Source organism: Gopherus flavomarginatus, chromosome 2 (genome assembly GCF_025201925.1).
Source record: "Gopherus flavomarginatus isolate rGopFla2 chromosome 2, rGopFla2.mat.asm, whole genome shotgun sequence".
Lineage (NCBI taxonomy): Eukaryota > Metazoa > Chordata > Testudines > Testudinidae > Gopherus > Gopherus flavomarginatus.
Genome location: NC_066618.1, coordinates 207,050,191 through 207,072,892, shown reverse-complemented (window position 1 = coordinate 207,072,892; position 22,702 = coordinate 207,050,191). Strand labels below are relative to the sequence as shown.

General features: G+C 42.8%; 2 protein-coding genes across 7 annotated transcripts in view; one reads left to right on the top strand and one right to left on the bottom strand.

Annotated features, from left to right (window-relative positions):
* AFG3L2 (AFG3 like matrix AAA peptidase subunit 2) overlaps nt 1-3,983 on the bottom strand; it is a 46,410-nt gene extending 42,427 nt beyond the window's left edge. For 5 of the 6 annotated variants that reach the window (XM_050938802.1, XM_050938805.1, XM_050938806.1 and 2 more), the window contains exon 1: nt 3,851-3,983. In XM_050938802.1, the coding sequence (XP_050794759.1) occupies nt 3,851-3,970 (120 nt within the window). In that variant the 5' untranslated portion in view covers nt 3,971-3,983. Of the gene's footprint in view, nt 1-361; nt 398-3,850 lie in introns of those variants that run through there. The other variant, XM_050938804.1, reaches the window with a different exon arrangement.
* A 231-nt stretch (nt 3,984-4,214) lies between these two features.
* On the top strand, nt 4,215-22,092 carry PRELID3A (PRELI domain containing 3A). The gene is given in 7 exon segments (XM_050938868.1): nt 4,215-4,358; nt 9,407-9,575; nt 9,968-10,057; nt 11,685-11,755; nt 11,846-11,948; nt 20,995-21,061; nt 21,064-22,092. Coding segments are annotated over 7 exon segments (630 nt in total). The 5' UTR covers nt 4,215-4,326; the 3' UTR covers nt 21,162-22,092.
* Nucleotides 22,093-22,702: the final 610 nt, after the last annotated feature.

The window sequence follows — 22,702 nt, the reverse complement described above, 5'->3', positions numbered from 1 at the left end:
CCATGTTATTGTTTTGCTTCCGTGATTCTGTCCAAGTTCTGGTTAACACAGATTTTATAAGGCTCTACATACTGCCCTCAGAATAAACCTTAGTATTAAAAATCCAAAAAAACCTTTCACTGAGAAAGTAAAGCATGCCAGGGTAAAACAGATACTTTGTTGAGTAGCTGTTATGTCTAAGGAGCCATCATCCAGCAGGGACAAGTACAAATGTGCAGCTGCAAGGGGCTCTAGGAAGAGGTAAATTTGTATGGCTAACAAAGGGTTTAATGACAATAATCTAAATGCATCTCAGGGACAAGTGGTAAAAGAAGCAACAGTGAAACTCACAAGAAAACTGTGTCTGAGAATTTTGCCTCACCTTCTCTTCTATATTCCCCATCTTCCTGCAACATCAAAAATTAATAAAGGTCTGTCAGGGAGAATATTTACTTTAGTCATGATTCGAATTCAGAGTAACTGAACAAAAAGCAAGAATATTCAGCAGCTTTTGCTCCATCTAATCAGGGAAAACAAGCGTGTTAATAGAGTTTAAGACTGGTTATGGGTGAATCAGGTTATAACCAGCATGAATAGGGCTAAACTGTGTTATGACTTGGTTGATCAGGAATAAGCTATAGCATGGGGACAGACCAGAACAGAAGAGCTAGTACACTGTTGGATTTACCTGTGCAGACTACAAACTGTGCTGCTAAAATGTCTCTAACAGTGCCTCAGGTAAGATGCACAAAAGGAAGAGTTACAAAATACATTTTATAAAGAAGAAAGTAAAAATTATCTTTATGCCACATACATTGAATCCCTAGACTAAGTCTTGATTAACTAAACCCATGTTTACATTGACTATAGACCTATGCCGAAGTTAATTAATTTTAAAAATGCCTACAGTTTCTTTCTCCCCTACCTGCGTAATTTCAACAGTTATTAGAATTCCTATGTGAATTTATCTGCTTAATCTAAAAGCCAAGGCTACTCTATCAAGGAATATTACAGCCAAGATGTTACACGTTCAAGCTAATAACTATAATGTCACGGAAATCCAGTTTTTGCACAGCATGCTGCTGTTCTTAGGTCAGCTGGAGCTGGGAATGCCAGAGTGACCTAAAATGATATGCTTTCAGGGCGTTTTCAAAGGAGAAAAGAAGAAAGAGCAAATGAAGCACACTTTGCCATCATGCTGTCTAAACATTTAGGCCATTTCATGAACCGTATAGGGGAACCCAGCCCAGCCTATCAATCCTGGGGATAAAAGAGTTGCCATGACAAAGGAATTAGAAATAAACAAAAACAGATAAATATTCTTCATTACTCCAATGAACCTTCATCTTAGGGAAAGAGAATGATACCTAATGAGCATTTTTTAACAAAGTTCATAAAACACTCACAAATATAAAATAATCCACAATGGAGAGGTGAAGAGAGCATACAGGTCAGGTTTACACCTAAGTTACATTAAGGCTGTGATGCAGCTCTACTCACTATTTAACAGTGTCAGACAAATACAAGACCCATAGCACTGAATAAATGCTGCCTCATGCTCAGTCTCCTTCAGAATCTTGTGCTGCAAAACAGAATAGCAGCATTGCTGGGTATTTAAAAAAAAAAATCAAAACTTTTTACTTTACAAAAAAGAAAAGATGACAAGCCACTAAATCCTCGTAATTCTAATCCACAGAAAGTTACCAAGAACACAAAAGAAGCACAGAAGATCCCCAATATTTTTGATTACATCAACAGAAAATTAATCTTTTCCCCAAAAATCAAGAGGTTATCAACAAATAAAACACACTAGTACTAGTTATTTACTGCATGGCAAAAGCTTCAAAAACATTGTTTTTAAAATGTCAGAAACTGGTGGTTCCGAACCAGTAGTACATGCAACCCTGGGGATACACAGAGGTCTTCCAGAGGTCAACTCATCTAGATACTTGTCTAGTTTTACGACAGACTACATAAAAAGCACTAGCAAAGTCAGCACAAACTAAAAATTCATATGACTTGTTTATACTGCTCTGTATGCCATATACTAAAATGGAAATACAATATTTATATTCCAATTCATTTATTTTATAATTATATGGGAAAAATTAGAAGGTAAGCAATTTTTCAGTAATAGTGTGCTGTGAAACTTCTGTATTTTTAGGTCTGATTCTTAAGTAGTTTTTAAGTGAAGTGAAACTTGGGGGTATGCAAGACAGTAGTCTGGAAAGGTTGAAAACCACTGAAAACCACTGTCTTAAACTGAACAATGTAAATTGGACCCAGCTGACATCCTTTTAATTATCTGACAACGATCAGCTACTTCATAAGAGTACTTAGGAAAAAAAAGTAGGTTTCTAATAAAGGACTAATCCTTTGAAAATGCAGTATAACTTACTTACATAAAAGGGAGGCACAGCAGATCATTACATATGGTTATCTCCAGTTTACTTCAGTTTCTTGTAAATTATGCTCTCCACTGAAGATACTCTAGTTAAGATATTACATTTCTAATGTTCATCATCATGTATATTCTATCTCCCTAATATAAGAATTCTTAAAAGGAAAACATACTACTTTGAATAAGAATATAACCATTTATAATAGTAAGTGTTCAAATTTCTTAAAGATCAGTGGCATTGCCTACAAGAAGCCATTAAGAAAGATGCCCTGATAAAGTCAAGGCCTCACTAAAATATGCACAGAGAAACTAAGAATTAAAACAAACTATGCCTAGAGATGGAGGAAGTATATACTCAGGCTTTGAGACCTCATGCTGAAGTATCCCAAGCACTTCATAAGTATTCATTTACCTTTGCAGCAACAATGTGAACTATTCCCCCATCACATAGGAAACTGAGGTACAGAGACATTAAGGTCTTGACTTGCCAAAGGTCACATAAGATAGTGGTTTTCAACCAGGAGTACACATACCCCTGGGGGGATGCAGAGGTCTTCCAGGGGATACATCACCTCATCTAGATATTTTCTTAGTTTTACAACAGGCCACATAAAAAGCACTGGTGAATTCAGTACAAACTAAAATGTCATAGACAAGGACTTGCTAATATTACTCTGTATGCTATACACTAAAATGTAAGTACAATATTTATATTCCAATTGATTTATTTTATAATTACAAGGTAAAAGTGAGAAAGTCAGCAATTTTTCAGTAACAATGTGCTGAAACACCTTTGTATTTTTGGGCTAACAGAAGTATTGAAGCATAAGCTTTCGTGGGTGAATACCCACTTCGACAAAGTTAGTCTATAAGGTGCCACTGGACTCTTTGTTGCTTTTTACAAATCCAGACTAACAGGGCTACCCCTCTGATACTTACAAACTAAGACACAAAAACACACAGTGAGGTGAAACTTGGGGTTATGCAAGATACATCAGACTCCTGACACCCCGACTAGCCAGCCCGGGGAGCGCCCAGCGCCCTCCTGGCCTTGCCCTCCCCCCGCCTCGCTTTAACACTGATGCCCTGAGACCGGCCTGCAGCGCCCGCTTGGCAGGGACACGCTGAGGGGCCGGGGCACCCTGCAAAGGCGAGACCCCGCGGCGGGCGCGATTTCAAAGCGAGCCTGGGGGTGCAGCCGGGGCCTGGGGCCCGGCCAGACGTCTGTGGCCGAGGGCGCCAGGGCCTACGAGGCGGGCACCGGGGGACCTGGGTCTCCTCAGGCGCGCTGGCCGGCGAGCAGCCCCCTGCGGAGCCGGCCCCGGCCGCGGGGAACGCGCCCGGGCACGATGGTCACCGGCCGAGCCAGAGCGGGTCACCCCGGCCCCACTCGCAGGCTCGGGAGCGATCGTCCCCCGCGGACACTGACAGCGGCCGCCCTGGCTCCTCCCGCACCGCCCTGTCACTCACCTGCGCCGGCCCCGGCCCAGAGGGGCCCCGGCCCGACAGCAGCTGCTGCAGCGTCAGGAACCTGGGCAGGCCCCGGCGCCGGCAGCAGCCCCGCGACAGCAGCAGGTAGCGGTGCGCCATGGCCAAACGGCCGCCGCGACACTCCGCCCTCCGGCCACAAACCCCGCCCCGCCGCGGCGCGCGAGCGCATCACGTAAGGTCGGGAGGGGAAGGGGGTCACGTGGCCGCAGGGGACTGCAGGCGCTGGCATGACGTATTTAAAAGTGGGGCGGGCTTTTTTTTCTGGTGTCCCGCGCGCCCCTCCCACCCGTGAGGCAATTGGGAGCCTGCCGAGCACACTCTGTTCCCGGCTCGGTGCGTCCCGCCCCCTGCTTGCGTCACGGCCCCGCCCCCGCTGAGCCGGCTCTTTCTTTGCCCTGAGCGAGCGCTTGGGAGGTCGCCATTGGGGCTCGCGCGCCGGGGGCAGCGGCGGAGCTATGAAGATCTGGAGCTCGGAGCACGTGTTCGGGTGAGCGGCGGGAGCAGGCGCCGAGCCTGGGCTGGGGGAGCTTGGGCGCCGGCCCCAGACTTCAGGGCGGGGCGGTGATTCCTGCAGGCCGGGAGCGCGCCGGCCCTGCGGCTCCGGGCTGTGACTCCGTCGTTACCGGGCCAGACGCCGGTCTATGCCCGTGGGGACTCCCGGCCCAGCCGGGGGCTTGGTTTGCAATCCGGGGCTGCAGGCTGGGCCGGTCACGGGGCTGCACGCCACCCGTCGCTGTGATACTCCAGCCCTTGCCCTTCGCCCACGGGCCGGGAAATGTCATTTAGCCCTAGATCATAGCTGAGGAAACTGAGGCACAGAGTGGGGTTTGACTCGTCCGAGGTCACCCCGCAGCTCAGTGGCAGAGCAGGTGACAGCTGGCACCACATAGACCTACAGAGGAAAAAGTGCAAGTGTGGACTATGACCTACCGTTACTGCAGTGGCCTTAACTTTGCTTCTCAGCCTGTGCTGCAACTCTGTATCTTTCTCTGTATCATTGCGTGGGTTGCAGGAAGTGTAATCAGTTCCGCAGTTCCCCTTTCTTCTAATTTTAAGAACTAACTGATCATGAGGTCTTTTTGTAGTTCAAGTTAAGATTGTGCGCAGCTCTCACTGAATGAGGAGTACATTTTGCTGTTCAAAGGGGATGCAGTTGGTGGCAGTGCAGTATGGAGATCCTTGCAAAATTTCCATACCAACGTGAGAGGGGTGACTGAGAGCTTGTCTAATGGGGAAGTTTTACCGGTAATACTGGTGTGACCCCTTGTGGACATTATTAATCCTGTAAAAGAGTGGCTTTTTTCACCTTCGTTTAAACCACTTCACAACCACCGAAGAAGCTCTTAAAATAGAATAAGTGTCTACCAGGGAGTTCTGCTGGTATAACTACATTGGTTTACATTCACCCCCAAATTATGCTGAAACTTTTCTGTATAGACAAGGGCTGAAAGCAGCATGAAAGGTTTCCACATCTGTGATCTGTTTGCCAAGGTATGCAGGAAATAAGACTCTAAAAAGGCAGAGTTATGAAACTAACAAAACTATTACATTATTTGGCATTAAGGCATAGGCTTTCATAATATTAGAGAAAACACAGATATAGTTGATTCTCCTAAAAGGTATGAACAGATTAAAACTGAGTTATTGTAACATTTTGTGTTTGTCCCCACCCCTTTTGTTATGTGTTTTTAAGTAATCCACAAAATACCTTCAATGAGCTGCTAACCTTCAAAGTTAATAACTTACTTTGTCATTTATTTCATGTTGTTCTTCATATAAGTGAAGCATTTAACTGCGAAAATGGTTGTCAGACAAAATGAGAACTGAACAATTGATAGCAAAGTTTGAGAATACTTGTGTGTCAAAGTCTAGCCACATCATACTGGGAAACATTTGCAGATAACAGGCTATGAACTTCGGTGATGATGGCTTGGACATTTCAAAACAGTGGCTTCCTTTTGGTGTTTGTTTATATGTTGTGGCACAGATTCGTATGTATAAGCTTGTAGTGGTTTTTTTTAAAAGTCAATGAAGTCATAGCCTCGCTGTAAAGAAATATAATATAGTCCCTGTTTCCTAGGACGCTACAGTCTAGACTGGATAAACCTAGGAGATACTGGGCAAGGAGGGAGAGGGAAGAGGAGAGTAAGTTCAGAATGTGACTCTGTAGTGCCAGATGAAGCTTGTAGTTGTGTGTGCCGGTTTTTCTTTTCTTTAACTTTTTTTTATTTATTTATTTTTTAATGGACTATAGTGGGAAGGGAGGAGGAAAGAGAAAAGAAACTGGGTGCTTATCACCACCCAGTTCTTCCAAGCTGATGGAAGTGGGTTTTGAGGAGGAATTTAAAAAATGTCTCATTATTGCAAACTCCAGTCTTGCTTTACCAGTGTTAGCAACTTTTGGGAGCCTTAATGTAAGCGTACCATCTGTGTTTAAAGCTCCATGTCATCTAGCCTGGCACAGACCCTCTGTTGATTAGACATGCTATGTCTACACTGCATGGTTGGCCTTTGTCATCTGACTCTAGCTTTGGTTGCAGAGCTATAAAATTGCAGTGTAGGCATTTGTGCTGGAGACTGGGTGCTGGGACCCCATGAAAGGGGAGTGGGGGAGTCTACATTACAATTTTATAGCCCAGCAGTCCAAGCCCCATGACAGAGTCAGCTGACATGGGCCAGCTGTGGGTACTTTATTGCCATGTAGACAGAGTGTTTTAAAATGTCATTGAAAGCCCCCCTATGCTGGGGCTCTCACATTTGCTAACATAGGTGAAGCTAGAATGATGTTAGCAGCAATCTAAAATTTTTGTGAAATTTTCTTAGTATAGGAGTTTGGTACTGGTTTAGCAACTTTTACTTAAATAACTTCAGATAAGCTGGTTTACATTTGGTATGTGGACAAAGATCTAGCCTCAGGGTTTTGGCACCTGAAGTTATCATGTGTAAACCAAAACTTCTAGTGTAAAATTAAAGATTGGTACTAATAAAGGTTTCTCTTCGTGACACAACTTCTGTTTTGAGCAACTGCAGAGCTTGACTTGAAAATCAGTTATCTGTGGAACATAATACTTTCTTGATGCTATGTGAAAATTAGATTACGGAGTGTGAGGCCTGCAAAACGTTTGCTGCAATGTGTGTGAATGTGGTTAGATCAGAGATTAGTAAAAAGTCTTCAAGGACATCTTGCCTTTGTTAATCACCTTTCTGCTTAGTTTTATGTTCATGTTACATTACATAATTCCTGATGATAATATGAAGACCAGTCCATGCATATCTTTTAGTAGAGAGCAGGGTCTAGGAATGGGGGAAGGAACTTTTTGCTGTAAAACAAAATATATATTTCCCCATTTGAAGCTGAAGGACCACTTTGTTTTTCCTGTTCATCCTGGAGATGTTTGCAAAACTCCACTGTGTGTGTGTGTTATAGAGGAATGTCTTGTAGATGCCTTCCTACACGGGGGAGTTAAGCTGTAGTCTAATTCAAAACTGAAACTCTCTTCCATTATTTATCTAATATAGCTCCTATAACAAAGTTTTTGTGTGCGTGTCAAAATGACTCAATATCTTACTCTTCATGAAACCTCACCTATTTAAACATCTCCAATAAAAAAGACAAAATACTGTTTAGTCAGAAGTTTGAATTAAACATCAAATCAAATTCTGGCATTGAGGGGAGTGACGTCAAAAGTTAGAGCCTCTGAGAACACCTTTTTACTGACTTTGAAAAGCTGGGCCTTAGGAGCTGACTTCCAAGACTTCAAAACATGAAATAAGGCTGTTTGCCTCAGAGGTCCTGACTGTGTGCAATGAAAACGGTAGTCAGTTGTATAACATTTACTGTTGCAATGCTTATTCTTCTAAGGGTTTTAACACCTCCACATAGCAACACCTTTTGCCTGGTGCCTACACTTGTCTTTTATTCCCTAACTTTTTTTTTCCACTGCAGAGCCACACTTGCTAACAGCAGTGGAGCTGAAGATGTGTAAGTAATGTGCAAAACTTGAGTGCAGAAAATACCTGAGAGAAACCACTGTAGTTTGTGTTGGTTTAGCTGGACTTGAGCTTGCTCCGTGGAATAACAGATTTATAGAATGAGAGAATCCTACTGCAGACAGTAGCTGTGGGTAGCAGGTGTGTGGATCTCAGCTGTATTTGGCTTTCAGTGTTTGGTTTGCTAGTTTAGACGAAGCAAAACTGTTAAAGAAATTTCAATAAAAGATCTGGTGGAATATGGTGTTTAGTTCAGAGGCTGCTGAGGCCTTAGGGGAAACATATTCTTGACACTGTCACTTTGCTAATGTAGTGGGGGTCCTTCTTTACATGTGAATAGAAAGAGCTGAAGGTAACGTGAGTACCAGTCTCCACAACCCTAGAACATTGAAAGAAGTTTTGGAGGAGGCCAGCTTTAGCATGGAGAACATGACCTCCATAAATCTGTTTGTTTGCTGTTTTAGTCCTAGGATATTAGAGAGACAAGGTGGATGAGGTTGTACCTTTTATTGGGGAGCTTATGCAGTCTTTTTTTCCCAGACCTGAAGAAGAGCTCTATGTAAGTTTGAAAGCTTGTCTCTTTGACCAGTTGAAGTTGGCTCAATGAAAGAGAGTTCCTCATCCACTTTGTCTCTTCTACTCTTAGGTAAAGCTTACATTAACCCCACACTGCTGGAACAAATGTAACTTATCAAGCACCCATTATCTATGACTTTCCCGCCACCCTTCTTACTAGTTCTCAAGTTAGACAATCAATAATCACTTTGGAACAGGTTGCTCATGTATAATATGTATGCAATACAAAGTACACTTGCACAAACTATCAGGTATTCTGTCAACACTGACAGAAGAATTTCCATACTGGATCAAGCCCATGGTCTATCTAGTCCAGTCTTGTCTCTCTTGTATCTGACTGTGGCCAACACCAGAAACTTCAGAGAAGGTGCCAAAACCGCACAGTAGGTGGGTGTGGAATGATCTGCCCCATGTACTAGGTTTCCTCTAGTCCCAAATGGTTAGAGATTGGTTTAGATCCTGAAACATGAGGCTTAATATTGCTTCCAAAATTTGTTAGCATTACCTAGATATTTATTATTCTTTTTTGCCTCCGTATCCTTTGATAGTGAGTTCTTCTATTCATTTACATGTTGCATGGAAAAGAATTTTCTATTAATTGTTCTGAATTTGCCATTTTTTTAGCTTCAGCAAATGTCACCTTGTTCTTGTTAGATCAGGAGCTTCTGTTTTTCCTGTCTCTCTTCACTATAACTTCCTCATTTTATCTACCTTGGTTTCCTTTCCAAGTAAACAAATAAGAGGAGAAGTGACAATCTGTCTTTTTAATCTTTCCATGTAAAAATTCTTCCATGCCCCTAACTATTTTAATAGACCTTCTGAGCCCCCGCCCCAAGTCAGCAGTATTTGTTTTTGAGGCACGAGGTGACCAATACTTCACCCAATACCCCAGATAAGTCTGTACCACTCATTCGATCTTCGTATTTATGCATTTCATTAACAATATTCATCTGTCTTTTTTTCCCCTAGACACCCATGGGATACAGTTATCAAAGCTGCTATGAGAAAATACCCCAATCCCATGAATCCATGTGTAGTAGGAGTAGATGTGATAGACAGAAGCCTCGATAACCAGGGAAGGTTACATAGTCACCGACTTCTCAGCACAGAGTGGGGACTACCAAGTATTGTGAAAGCGGTATGTTTTTATATGTTGAATGAGTACCTGATGATGTAATGCATTACATCACTTCATCCTCTGAGATCTCAACTCTGAATTTATAAGAAATGCCTTTTCCAGAAATCATAGGGAAAATGTAATGATATAGCAGCACATCTCTTGCAATAAATGCATTGCAGTGTTTCCTGAAAATGTTAGTCAAATTTCCATTGTAGTATCTTCCAGGCAAGAACTATGTCACTTTGTGTGATTGCCTAGCACTCAGCGTGTTGAGGTCTTGATCCTGATCAGGGTGTTCATGTACAACCACAACATAAATATGTAAAAGTAGTAGTTTAGAACACAGAAAACCTTTTGTAATTTGTTCTGGTGTCATGTTGAATATTTAAATGGAATGTTTTGTCTTCCAGATTTTGGGAACAAGTAGGACTTTGACATACATTAAAGAACATTCAGTGGTAGATCCAGTAGAAAAGAAAATGGAACTCTGCTCCACCAATGTAAGTGACTAAGGGTATGTCTACATCTACAATTTTGCAGCGCTGGTTGTTACAGCTGTATTAGTACAGCTGTATAGGGCCAGCGCTGCAGAGTGGCCACACTTACAGCAGCCAGCGCTGCAAGTGGTGTTAGATGTGGCCACACTGCAGCGCTGTTGGGTGGCTTCAAGGGGGGTTCGGGGAACGCGAGAGCAAACCGGGGAAGGAGACCAGCTTCACCGCGGTTTGCTCTCGCGTTCCCCGAACCCCCCTGCAAACCGCAGGGAAGGAGACGTGCTTGCACGGGGGTTCGGGGAACGCGAGAGCAAACCGGGGAAGGAGACCAGCTTCGCCGCGGTTTGCTCTCGCGTTCCCCGAACCACCCTGCAAACCGCAGGGAAGGAGACCTGCTTGCTCGCGGTTCGGGGAACGCGAGAGCAAACCGGGGAAGGAGACCAGCTTGATTACCAGAGGCTTCCTCAGGTATGCTGGGATACCTGCGTATTCCACGGAGGTCAAGAAAAGCGCTGGTAAGTGTCTACACTTGATTACCAGCGCTGGATCACCAGCGCTGGATCCTCTACACCCGAGACAAAACGGGAGTACGGCCAGCGCTGCAAACAGGGAGTTGCAGCGCTGGTGATGCCCTGCAGATGTGTACACCTCCTAAGTTGCAGCGCTGTAACCCCCTCGCCAGCGCTGCAACTTTGTGATGTAGACAAGCCCTAAGTGAGGTCAGGAGGCTTTTGGTAATGGCTGTAGGAGAATAGACCAACCGCCTGCTTATTTGCAATGCAAAAGAAAGCAAAGCTTTCAGAAATGCACAAGCTTGCACTTACGGCTGTCAAACAAAGACCGGCATTTTCAATGTGAAGCTTTTCTGGGTTGCTAAATTTTTAAATAACATTTCCTTTTTCAGTCACTGTTGGCTGCTTCTTTGCATAAGTAGGCAACTTCAAATACGTAGGCAATATAAAATATTTGTATGGGTGTAACTTTAACATCAGTGAAACCATCTTCTGAGAAAGCAGAAATGACAGACTTATGTATTGGACAATAAAACATGCTAGCCAAAGAAGTTTCCCTGAGCAACAGAAATACATTTAGAACTATATTGCAAATCTTTAATCTTGTTGAAATTTGCAAACTGTTATGTTGTGTTCTGATGTCCTTCAAACTTATCACGTTTTAAATCTATGATTTCAGTAAGAATCTTATCTTTGTACAGTAAATTTAGAGTTAGGGACTTTTCTAAGTACATGTTTTGTGTGTGATTGGTAAGGCTACTTATTTCCATCAAGAGCCTGGATTGAAAAGCTTGCCACTGCAAACATACTGACGTTCAGACTTGGTTCAACATTCAGAAATGTTACTGGAAAGCTACCTGAATTGTGGCAGACAACATGGAATATAGAGAGACCTAGTGAAAGGCAGAGGTTACCTAGCTGTAATTGGATTGGCAATAGCAGAAGACAAACCACCTCTGAATAATTATTGACAATTATAATTGTGCTGTTACAAAGTACAGTAACTGTCCTGTTTTCTGCTGTTAAGGATAATGAAGCACCAGTTGGTGCTACTGAATTGTTGATAGTGTTCTCCTCTTCGCTGTTTCCTCTGAGGATTTTTGTGGTTTTTTGTTTTTAAGATTACTCTCACAAATTTGGTGTCAGTTGATGAGAGGTTGGTCTACACACCTCATCCTGAAAACCCAGAAAAGTAAGTTGCGGTCGGGGGTCTGTCTGTTTGTGAGAGAGGGTATATTGCTCCTTTTCTGTATCAATTAAGCTTTATTTTCTTTCATTGCAGGACTGTGCTAACTCAAGAAGCAATTATTACTGTAAAAGGCGTTAGCCTGAGTAGTTATTTGGAAAGTTTAATGGCCAACACAATATCCTCCAATGCTAGAAAGGTATGCTTTTGTGACAACAATTCTTGAGCACTTGTACTGCTGAATACCATGCTTAAGGCTCAAACCTGCAGGATTGGACCCTAAGTGTGTACAACTTTTATTTTTAACCATTTAACTTCTTGTTGTTCCTGTAAATGTCACCAGAAGCAGGAAATGCAGTACTTGTTAACTAGTTCTTAAATGCAGGCTAACCTGTCTGTAATGTTCCCATTGTTAGAGACTGTTACCCAAGCAGCTCTTAAACCCTCATGTCGCAGTTCAAATGTCAGGGGGTAGCTGTGTTAGTCTGTATCCACAAAAACAACAAGGAGTCCGGTGGCATCTTAAAGGCTAATAGATTTGTTTGGGCATAATCTTCTGTGGGTAAAAAACCTCACTACTTCAGATGCATCTGAAGAAGTGAGGTTTTTTACCCATGGAAGCTTATGCCCAAACAAATCTATTAGCCTTTAAGGTGCCACAGTTCAAATGGTTAAAAAGGCTACCAGCAAAGATGTCTATAATGACAGAATGGAAAATTAATTCACAAAATTGAACACTGCTCACACTGCAGACTGTGTTCAGCACAATCTAATTTGTTAGAATTCTTATCTGCCCATTGTGCTACATGTGCACCGTCCCTTCGTCTATGACCTGAAATCATCCAGTTTAGTTTTATACAAGCAGCTCTGCACAGAGATTAAATTACCTGATTGTTTTTGATGAGAAGGGGGGGAACCTAGGCCAATTTGTGTACTCCCTGTTGAAGTAAATTCCCCAATTTGTGTCAATCTGCAAGGCATAGAAAAAGAGCTCTGTTCATCCCAAAGTCATACTCAGACACTCCAGGTAGGGCTTTGGGAGTGGTTATTTGCTACTGTTGGGGGCACTCTGTCTTGCTCTCACACTACTAGAAATCCAATGGAGGATCACACCTGTACCTCTCCACTAGCACCTCTGGAGGAAGAGCAGCAGACTGAAATGAATGTCGTGTGACAGAACACAGGTCAGGTGTAAGGATGGGAAGGACAAACAGTGAAGGAGGGAGCAGTGAGACAGATGTGAAGGCGAGTGGGATGTGGTGCACAAATACAAGTGGGATCTGGCCTGGTTGGGTAGTGGCAGTTCAGGTCCAGACTTACTTCCCAATGTCATCCCAGGTAGTATGTGCCTTGGCCAGCCCCTTACCCCTGAAAGTAGGATATCACTAGACAGCAATGCTGCTTCTGTCACTTGATGTCCAGCCTTAGGGTATGTCTACACTACGGGATTATTCCGATTTTACAGAAACTTTTTTTAAAACCGATTGTATAAAGTCGAGTGCACGCGGCTACACTAAGCACATTAATTCAGTGGTGTGCGTCCATGTACCGAGGCTTGCGTCGACTTTGGAAGCATTGCACTGTGGGTAACTATCCCATAGTTCCTGCAGTCTCCCCCACCCATTGGAATTCTGGGTTGAGATCCCAATGCAAAAACAATGTCGCCGGTGATTCTGGGTTAATATCACTCAAGCCTTCCTCCGTGAAAGCAACAGCAGACAATCATTTCGCGCCCTTTTTCCCTGGATTGCCCTGGCAGATGCCATAGCATGGCAACCATGGAGCCCATTCAGCCTCTTGTCACTGTCACCGTATGTGTACTGGATGCTGCTGACAGACACGGTACTGCAGTGTTACACAGCAGCATTGATTTGCCTTTGCAAGGTAGCAGAGATGGTTACCAGCTATAGCACCGCCTGCGATGGTAAATTGGCAATGAGATGACGGTTATCAGTCATTTTGCACCATCTGCTGCTGTCATGGGTGCTCCTGGCTGGCCTCGCTGAGGTCGGCTGGGGCGCATGGACAAAAATGGGAATGACTTCCCAGGTCATTCCCTTCTTTGTTTTTGTCTAAAAATAGTCCTGCCTAGAATATGGGGCAAGTCTATTAGAGAACCAGAGAGCACAGCCGCTCCAGGTCAGAGCCCCAGAGATTCTGCAGAAATGATGAGCTGCATGCCATTCTAGGGGGTGCCTCTGCAACACCACCATTCATTGCTTCCCTCCTCCCCTAACTCTCCTAGGCTACTGTGGCAGTGTCCCCCCATTTGTGTGATGAAGTAATAAAGAATGCAGGAATAAGAAACACTGACTTTTTAGTGAGATAAAATGAGCTGGGGGGGCAGCCTCCCGCTGCTGTGATAGTCCAGGCAGTACAGAATCTTCTTTATACTTGAAAGAGGGAGGGCTGATGGAGCTCAGCCTCCAGCTGCTATGATGAGGACGGTTCCCGAGCATTTTGTACCGTCTGCCGGGAATGACTGGGAGTCATTCCCATTTTTGCCCAGGTGCCCCTGGCCGACCTCACCGAGGCCAGCCAGGAGCACTCACGGGCTGATGATAACAATAGATACCAGTCATTTTGCACCATCTGCCACCGGGGACAAGATGCTGCTGTTCAGCACTGCAGCACCCCACCTATTAGCAGCATGCAGTAGACATAGGGTGACATTGAAAAAAGGCGAGAAACGATTTTTTTTTCCCTTTTCTTTCGGGAAGGCACATTGACGACATACCCTGAAACACCGAAGAAAATGTTTTTGACCCTTCAGGCATTGGGAGCTCAGCCAAGAATGCAAATGCTTTTCAGAGACTGCGGGGACTGTGGAATAGCTGGAGTCCTCAGTACCCCCTCCCTCCCTCCATGAGCGTCCATTTGATTCTTTGGCTTTCCGTTAACGCTTGTCACGCAGCGTTGTGCTGAGTCCCTGCCGCGGCCTCTGTCTATCATAGCCTGGAGACTTTTTCAAATGCTTTGACATTTCGTCTTCTGTAACAGAGCTCTGATAGAACAGATTTGTCTCCCCATACAGCAATCAGATCCAGTATCTCCCGTAGGGTGCATGCTGGAGCTCTTTTTGGATTTGGGACTGCTTTGCCACCTGCGCTGATCAGAGCTCTACGCTGGCCAAACAGGAAATGAAATTCAAAAGTTCGCAGGGCTTTTCCTATCTACCTGGCCAGTGCATCTGAGTTCAGATGGCTTTCCAGAGTGGTCACAATGGTGCACTGTGGGATACCGCCCAGAAGCCAATACCTTCGAATTGCGGCCACAATAACTCTAATCCAACATGGCAATACCGATTTCAGCACTACTCCCTTCATTGGGGAGGAGTACAGAAATCGGTTTTAAGAGCCTTTTATATCAATATAAAGGACTACATTGTGTGGACGGGTGCAGAGTTAATTCTGTTTAACACTGCTAAATTCGGTGTAAACGTGTAGTGTAGACCAGGCCTTAGACTGATGAACATTTAGCCCTTCTTGGCCATAAGGATATCGCATGGGGTGAGGAGAGGAGGGAATCTGAATGTTTGCTTCATCCCTGCAGTGCACTTCCCTGAGGAAATAGTAAAGCGGTGTTAGGGGATAGACTGGCAGAAATAAAGTGTGCTGAGGCTGGGGATTAAGTGGATGAACTGCAGGGTTTGGGGAGAGGGAGGAAAAAGTGGCTAGTTGAATTTCAAGAGTGTAGATTGTATTTTAGTTTAGTGGCCATAAACGTGTCTCCACTTAAAGTTTTTACAATTCTCTCCTCCAATTCCACTTAGAGTAATGGGGTACATACTGTGATCTCACCATCCCCTGACACTCATCACTGCGGTTAAATCTTTGGTTTGCCAGCAGCCCACTTAGAAAATGTCTGACATATGTAGAAAGCCAAATTAGAAAAGGGCCCCTTCCATATAACATTTTTAAACATCTTCGTAGCCAAGTGTCAAATGGTGGAACAGTACCTTCTTGTCCTTTCTAAGACAGCTAAATCCATTCAGAGATGCTTAACTTGGCAGGAATTTGTGTTTCCAGCCCTTTCATTACTAACAAGCAGATGTACCTTGAAGGAGATGGTGACTGTAGAAGCACAAGACTGAGTTTCTGTGCTTTCAGAAGTCTGCTTAGACATGGCAAAAGCTTTGCTGGAAAGTGTTTCCTGCTGTATCTTGAAATGCTGACGTAAATGTTGAATTTTGCTTTGAGGGTTTGAGATTGCAGGCCTGATGCCTGAATACTACAATGATGAAAGATGAATTTTGTGCCATGTGTTAATCTTTTCTGTGTTACTCCAGGGGTGGGATGCTATTGAGTGGATAATTCAAAATTCTGAAAGCGCTCTAAGCTAGCAGTCTATCTCTACATCTGCAGTTTGTACTAACTAGTGGTAACGCCGGCATTCACTATCTCGGTACAGCATTTCAGCTTTCTAGCAAATGTGTGCATGGACTGTTGTGATGTGATTATATTAAAAAAAATAATAATCTGTACATTAGCTTGCATGTATTGTAATATCAGTTACATTCAGGAATGGCAAACTTGTTCTCATAGTACTAGCATCATATGGTTTCTTTTTTTCATCCCAACCTAGAATGGGTCAAGTAGCCCAAATCCACTGTATCAGTGGAAGGGCAGACCTTTAGTTGTTCCTACATGTACTGCAGTGCTTTTGTACCATAGTATTGCTTCTTATACATGTAAATAATAGGTTACTGCAGGTACCTAGGCATGTGAATGTGTCACTCTTTTTAATAGGGGCCCACGCCAGCATGGTCAGTTAAATTTGACAACATAAGAACAGTTATCTAAAGAAATGAACCATAAAATGCTTGGTTAATGGAATCAGCCTTATAAAAATGTGTTTTAGGGTTGATTTTGTCAAAACAGGTGCCTAACAAGCATGTTCTTCAGCACAGAGTTATGGCTACTTGCTTTCTCTTCCCTGACAGGAATTGATCTGGTCTCTTCCTTTTCATTAGACTTTCAAGAGGTAGATGGGATTGGAGGGGGGGACCTTCTGTTGTTGTTTAAAAATTTAGGTGGAAGCTGAACATATTTCACTCTGATTAATTGGTATAGTTGCAATAAGAATCTCATTTAGCATCTTAAATTGCTTTCCTAGCTTGCTGCTGTTACAAATAAATGACCTTCTTTAAACAACATGATTAAGTAAAATTTTAACTTTCAGATGCATTTCAGTTTGTTCATGGTAGGAAGTGCTGCTTTTTTTCCTTTCAGCTCTGAAGTCTGAATATGAGTGGTTACAGTTTTCATAGTTTTTATGCTGGACAGTAAATAGTGCTTTCCACCTTGCCTTCCATTAGCTAGCCTAGCTCAACACTGTCATTCCTGTATTGAAACCACAAACTTCCAATGATAAAATCCTAAAACCTTTTTTTCATAACTCTTCTCTTCTTATAATTTTATTTTGGGATGTGTATGACTTATAAAATCAGCAGATGCTGGCTGTGTGCTTTCAACTTTACTTTTCATGCCACTAAATTCTTGGGTTGGACAAACCATTAAGCTTTGTCTTCTCCAAAAAAACTTCAACTGGAGTAGTCAGTTTGCTATCAATTATCAAAGATATAATAAATCCTTATACTAGTATTTGACCTAATATTGAAAGCATAATTTAGTGCTAACATATGTAATGTGCATGCTTGGTTATGAATGTGCTTGCTTAAGTCTTACATAATGTAGGACTTAAATAACATTGTATTATATATAAAACTCCAGTCCTCTGTCAGATTCTGTTTTTTTTTAACTTTTTACTGAGTAGAATTGCTCAGGTCCTTAATTTTAAAAGAAATTGTAGAGATGAAGCTTTATTAACTTAGATTCCACTGGAGAATTGTTCTGAAATTTATTCAGCATGGTGCATTGATGCTTAAGTTATATGGATTTAAGCAGTTTTTCAAGAGCTGTGAGAAAATACCTCACTGATTTTATTTGTTTTGGAAAACCCACAAACATACTTTGGATGATTGACTGACTGGTTATCACTCTTGGAAGGAATTCTGTGGATCTGAGTCCCACCCAAAAGATGCTGGCTAACTGTTTGGATAGTAAAAGTCTACTGTCTATGATCAGACTTAAACATTCTTAGGAACCAAGTAACACACTTTAAACACTTCCAGTGCTATGTATATTAGTGCCCCTGTAACTAAAAGGACAATAACTTGAAAAATAGCTTTAAAAAGCTTGTACCTGGGGTTATTTCTGCATGGTTTGACTGAACTGTCATATTCACAGAGATTAGAGGAGGGGAAACTGTTTTGCTATTTTATTGGGCACTTATTTCCTGTTGCATGTAGCAACGTGCACTGCTCTGTTGTAGCTCACATGCAAGCTTCCCTATACCCTGCAAGAGAGAGTTTGCCAGCACCAGTACCAGCAAAACAAACTGAAGTTGGCAACTGTGTGCACAGAGGGGAAACTGGCTGATGGGGAGGAGGAGAGTGAGGAGTTTGATGTGGCCCTTGAGGCTACTAAATATCATCAGGGAAGCAGGGGAAAAAAAGATCTGTTAAGAAGAGGTCCTGCTCTGACTAAAATGAATTCAGTTTTAATTAGCCAAACCAAAAATATGCAAGTTGATGTCCCTTTAACATGTTGGTGGCACTCAGTAGAAACAGTAACTTCAGAGCCAATAATTTTTGTAGGAACTGAAATGTCTCATGTTTGGTCTTGGCTCAGGAATGAGAATTTTTGATTCTATGGGTTTTTGTTTTTAAATCTTTTCAGGATGGGGACTGTCTACTAGTGTGTGGGCAGTTCCTAGTGAACACTGCTAACTGTAACATAAATAACTCAATATAGCACTTGAATAACAAAGGGCTTTATTTCTAAACTTGGCATGTTCTTCCTGCTGATTGAAGATGCCTCTTTCTATTTCACAATCAATTTTCTTTCAATGTGGCTAAATGGAAATATCATCGTAAGGTTGTGCAGTCTTTTTTTATTTCTTAACTTGAAAAAGACTGACTGGTTATTGGAATATGCACCCACTCTAGTTCCCTCTGGTTAGGGAAGAGGAGACAGTGGGTTAGGGACTCTTTAAAATATCCTGTAGCAAATATACATACACAGTGCACTCTCTTAAGGGGTAACACCCTCTTTGTTCCTGCATCAGTAAGGTCCCCCAGCTATTCAACTTGTTTGCATGCATTGCAGTTTGTAAAGCTAATGACATAACGACTCAGTCACATAGCGTACATTCTGGTGCTTCTTGCTGAGCTGCCTGTATCACAAGAATTCAGTTCTTACTGAAATATTGTTCTGAGGAATCCTGTCCTCTGATGTCTGCTCAGTTAGGTGCCATCTTGTATTCTGCACTGTTGAATCAAACCTAGTAGTAGCTCTTCTTAGAATGCACTTTAGCATGAACTGAGTACTTTTAATCTAGTGAGGGCAGGGATAGCTCAGTGGTTTGAGCATTGGCCTGCTAAACCCAGGGTTGTGAGTTCAGTCCTTGAGGGGGCCACTTAGGGGATCTGGAGCAGCAAAAATCAGTACTTGGTCCTGCTAGTGAAGGTAGGGGGCTGGACTCAATGACCGTTTGGGTCATTCTGTTAGAGAGGTATATCTCCACATACATAGTTACAGCTGTTTCATTCATTAGGGTATATGTATGGATGGTAAAGTGAAGAGTTAAGAATAGTAAGAACATGACAGCATGTCCACTGAAAACTACTTAATCTCAAGAGGATGCCATTTGTGGTAGTAATGATATATAAGAGGTTAAGGTGAGCTTGATTTTTACTTCTCTCCAAGGGGACTTGATAGTCTTCTGACACTTGCTTGAAGACTAAGCCTAATATGCCAGATGGGAAAGTACCTGTGCCACCATTCCCTCAGATCCAAGCATACTGAATTTCCATCCACCTACCTTAACTCCCCTGGGAAAAAATCACTTCTTCTGCCTTCTTAAATAATAATGGCTCCCTTGTTTGTTCTGCCATTCAAATAAATTAAATTCCATCTCCCCATTATTTGTTCTACCCCAGTCCCTCAACTTTACAGGGTGGTGCTGCTGCTGCCCTCACCGCTTTGCTCTGAAGGAAATGCCTGAGCCCCAGCACCTGCCAAATATTCCTCTCTCCACGTGGGCACTCTGCTAATGGCATCAACCTTTCCTGTTAAAGCAGTAGTGCTTGAGAGCTTTGTGGCTTTCCTTTCCCCTCCCTGCCAGACAGAAGCCAGTGTCTCCCTGGTCTCACTTAACCTATTTACCTGGGCAAAATGTCTACTCACCCTGGGTAAATGAAATTTTAAAGCCCTACACTCCAGTACTTTTGATTAAGGAAAAAAAGTTGTATCTAACTTTAGGCTAGAAATTTCTCATTTTAAAGCTAATCTTCAGTAAGGGTGTGAGACTCGCTACAGTCCAGCAAGGTAAGCGTGTCAAATAAGTCTTACATGAACTCACAAAACTGGGCAGTGCACATTCTATGTGGTCAATTAAAATAAAGGAGTTGCACACTTAAAATACAAGTTCAATTGCACTTAGTCACAGCACTTTGTTTTCTCTGAGGCCTTCTTCAAATATTCTAGGAGTAGGAAGGAACAGGGCAGGGTGACAGAAAATGTAGTTGCAATTTTAAAAACTTAGCCCAGTTATATGCTTAAAAGTGACTCATTTATGAACTTAGAACTCCATGATACCCTCCTACAGTCATTTTCTGATCAAATTTTGTTCTGACAAGTAGAATGTCTGTCTGTGTGGATGGGTGGGTTTGTTTGTCTGTTTTTTCCTTAACTGCTGAGTTAACCTGAAAGTCCAGCTTGGGTCTTTCTGGCTCTCATCTTCAATAATCAAACATTCTCCAAATGTAAATTTCTTAACAATTCTGATGCATGAACTGGACTAGAATCTGTCTTGCTCTCCGTACAAGTGTTGTCTTTACTATGCTAACAGAAAAAGCAAATGGTAAAAACATCCTTATTGCTAAAGTAACCAGTGAGCAGACTTGTTAAATTAGAAGGTAATTGTACATAGACCCCGCTTTTCCCATAACCTCACTTCGGTATGGCACTAACTTTCTGCACATAAGATGAAGGTTATGCAAACTTTCTGATTAATGAAGCTTCAGTAAAAACTTGAAACCTCAACATAAAACCCCAAATAATACAAAACCAGTTTCCTTTAGAGCAGTTCTGAAGTCTGACAAAGGAAAGAAATGGAAGTTTTTTTAATTTTAAGTAGCCTTGTACCCATTTTGATACTAAATTTGTCTTTTTTTCTGACAGGGTCGAGATGCCCTGGAATGGGTGATCGGCAAACTAAACACAGAGTTTGAGGAGTTAACATCATCGACACGAGAGAGCATGAAATCTGGAATGGCAGCGGCATCAGCAGCAGAGAACTGAGGCCGCAGAACACTGAGGAACTGCGACAGAACAACTTTATCCCATGAACTTTATTTCCTTAAATCTCTTCTCTGTCTGATAGTGCCAGTCTTTTGTATGTTCATAGGAACGTCAGAACTCGAGAAAAACATTGTTTTAGATCTCTCTAGCCTCCATATCAACTTATTTGAGCAGTGAAGACTAACATGAGCTCTTATGCTTTTTTATTTAAATAACCCCACGAGCTGTAGCCAATTGAAACACAATCTTTCTAGCAATTCTTAAAAATGCTAAAATGTGCCTTTATAAAAAGGCAGTAACTAATAGGTTTCTTCTACATTATACCATCTGTTTCTTGTGCTCACTTTTTTTAAGTGTGTGTACATATATTTATTAAGAATTTCTTTAAAGAGAGCAGCTGCTGTATTTTATGAAGGGCGGATGGGTATAAAAGCACTGAATCTAGCATTAGTCTTCGCTGCCGAAGTGGAATAGCAAAAAGTGACAAACACTAAAGGGATGAAGATATTTACTCAGCTTATCTGAAAAGCTAGATGTTGCATGGTGGTACTGACTCTTGCATTGTTAAAGGCAGTGTCTGAATGCAATACACAGGTGATTTTTATGTCTTGGTATCCAAACATCCAACAGATGTAGTGAGTATTTAGATGTGAATGTAGATGTTTAGTTACTTTGTGGGGATAGAAATAATTTATTTTTGTAATATTTATTCACTGGCTCTAGTTGTGTGGGTGGTTTTTTTTTTTTTTTTCCCCCCTCCATTTCGGGAAGAGCAACTGATACCTCCATGGAAACCATTGGAAAACTATTGACTTCTAAATGCAACTTTTTACAAGGTGATTTGAATGAAGAGTATCTTTGTTGCTTCAGATTGTAACACTTAACTACTGTGAAAATGATTCTTATGCCACAAAGATATCATGAAGACTCGGCAGCAAACTCGGATCCATTCTGAAGAGTAACAGATGTGGTATTAAAGGGCTTGTCTACATCAGAAAGTTGCAGCGCTGGTGAGGGAGTTACAGCGCTGCAACTTTGAAGGTGTACACATCTGCAGGGCACCACCAGCGCTGCAACTCCCTGTTTGCAGCGCTGGCCGTACTCCCGTTTTGTCTCGGGTGTAGAGGATCCAGCGCTGGTGATCCAGCGCTGGTAATCCAATGTAGACACTTACCAGCGCTTTTCTTGACCTCCGTGGAAGGAGGAAGCCTCTGGTAATCAAGCTGGTCTCCTTTCCCGGTTTGCTCTCTCGTTCCCGGAGCCCAGAGCAAGCAGGTCTCCTTCCCTGCGGTTTGCTGGGTGGCTCCGGGAACGCGAGAGCAAACCGCGGCGAAGCGGGTCTCCTTTCCCGGTTTGCTCTCTCGTTCCCGGAGCCCAGAGCAAGCAGGTCTCCTTCCCTGCGGTTTGCTGGGTGGCTCCGGGAACGAGAGAGCAAACCGCGGCGAAGCGGGTCTCCTTTCCCGGTTTGCTCTCTCGTTCCCGGAGCCCAGAGCAAGCAGGTCTCCTTCCCTGCGGTTTGCTGGGTGGCTCCGGGAACGAGAGAGCAAACCGCGGCGAAGCGGGTCTCCTTTCCCGGTTTGCTCTCGCG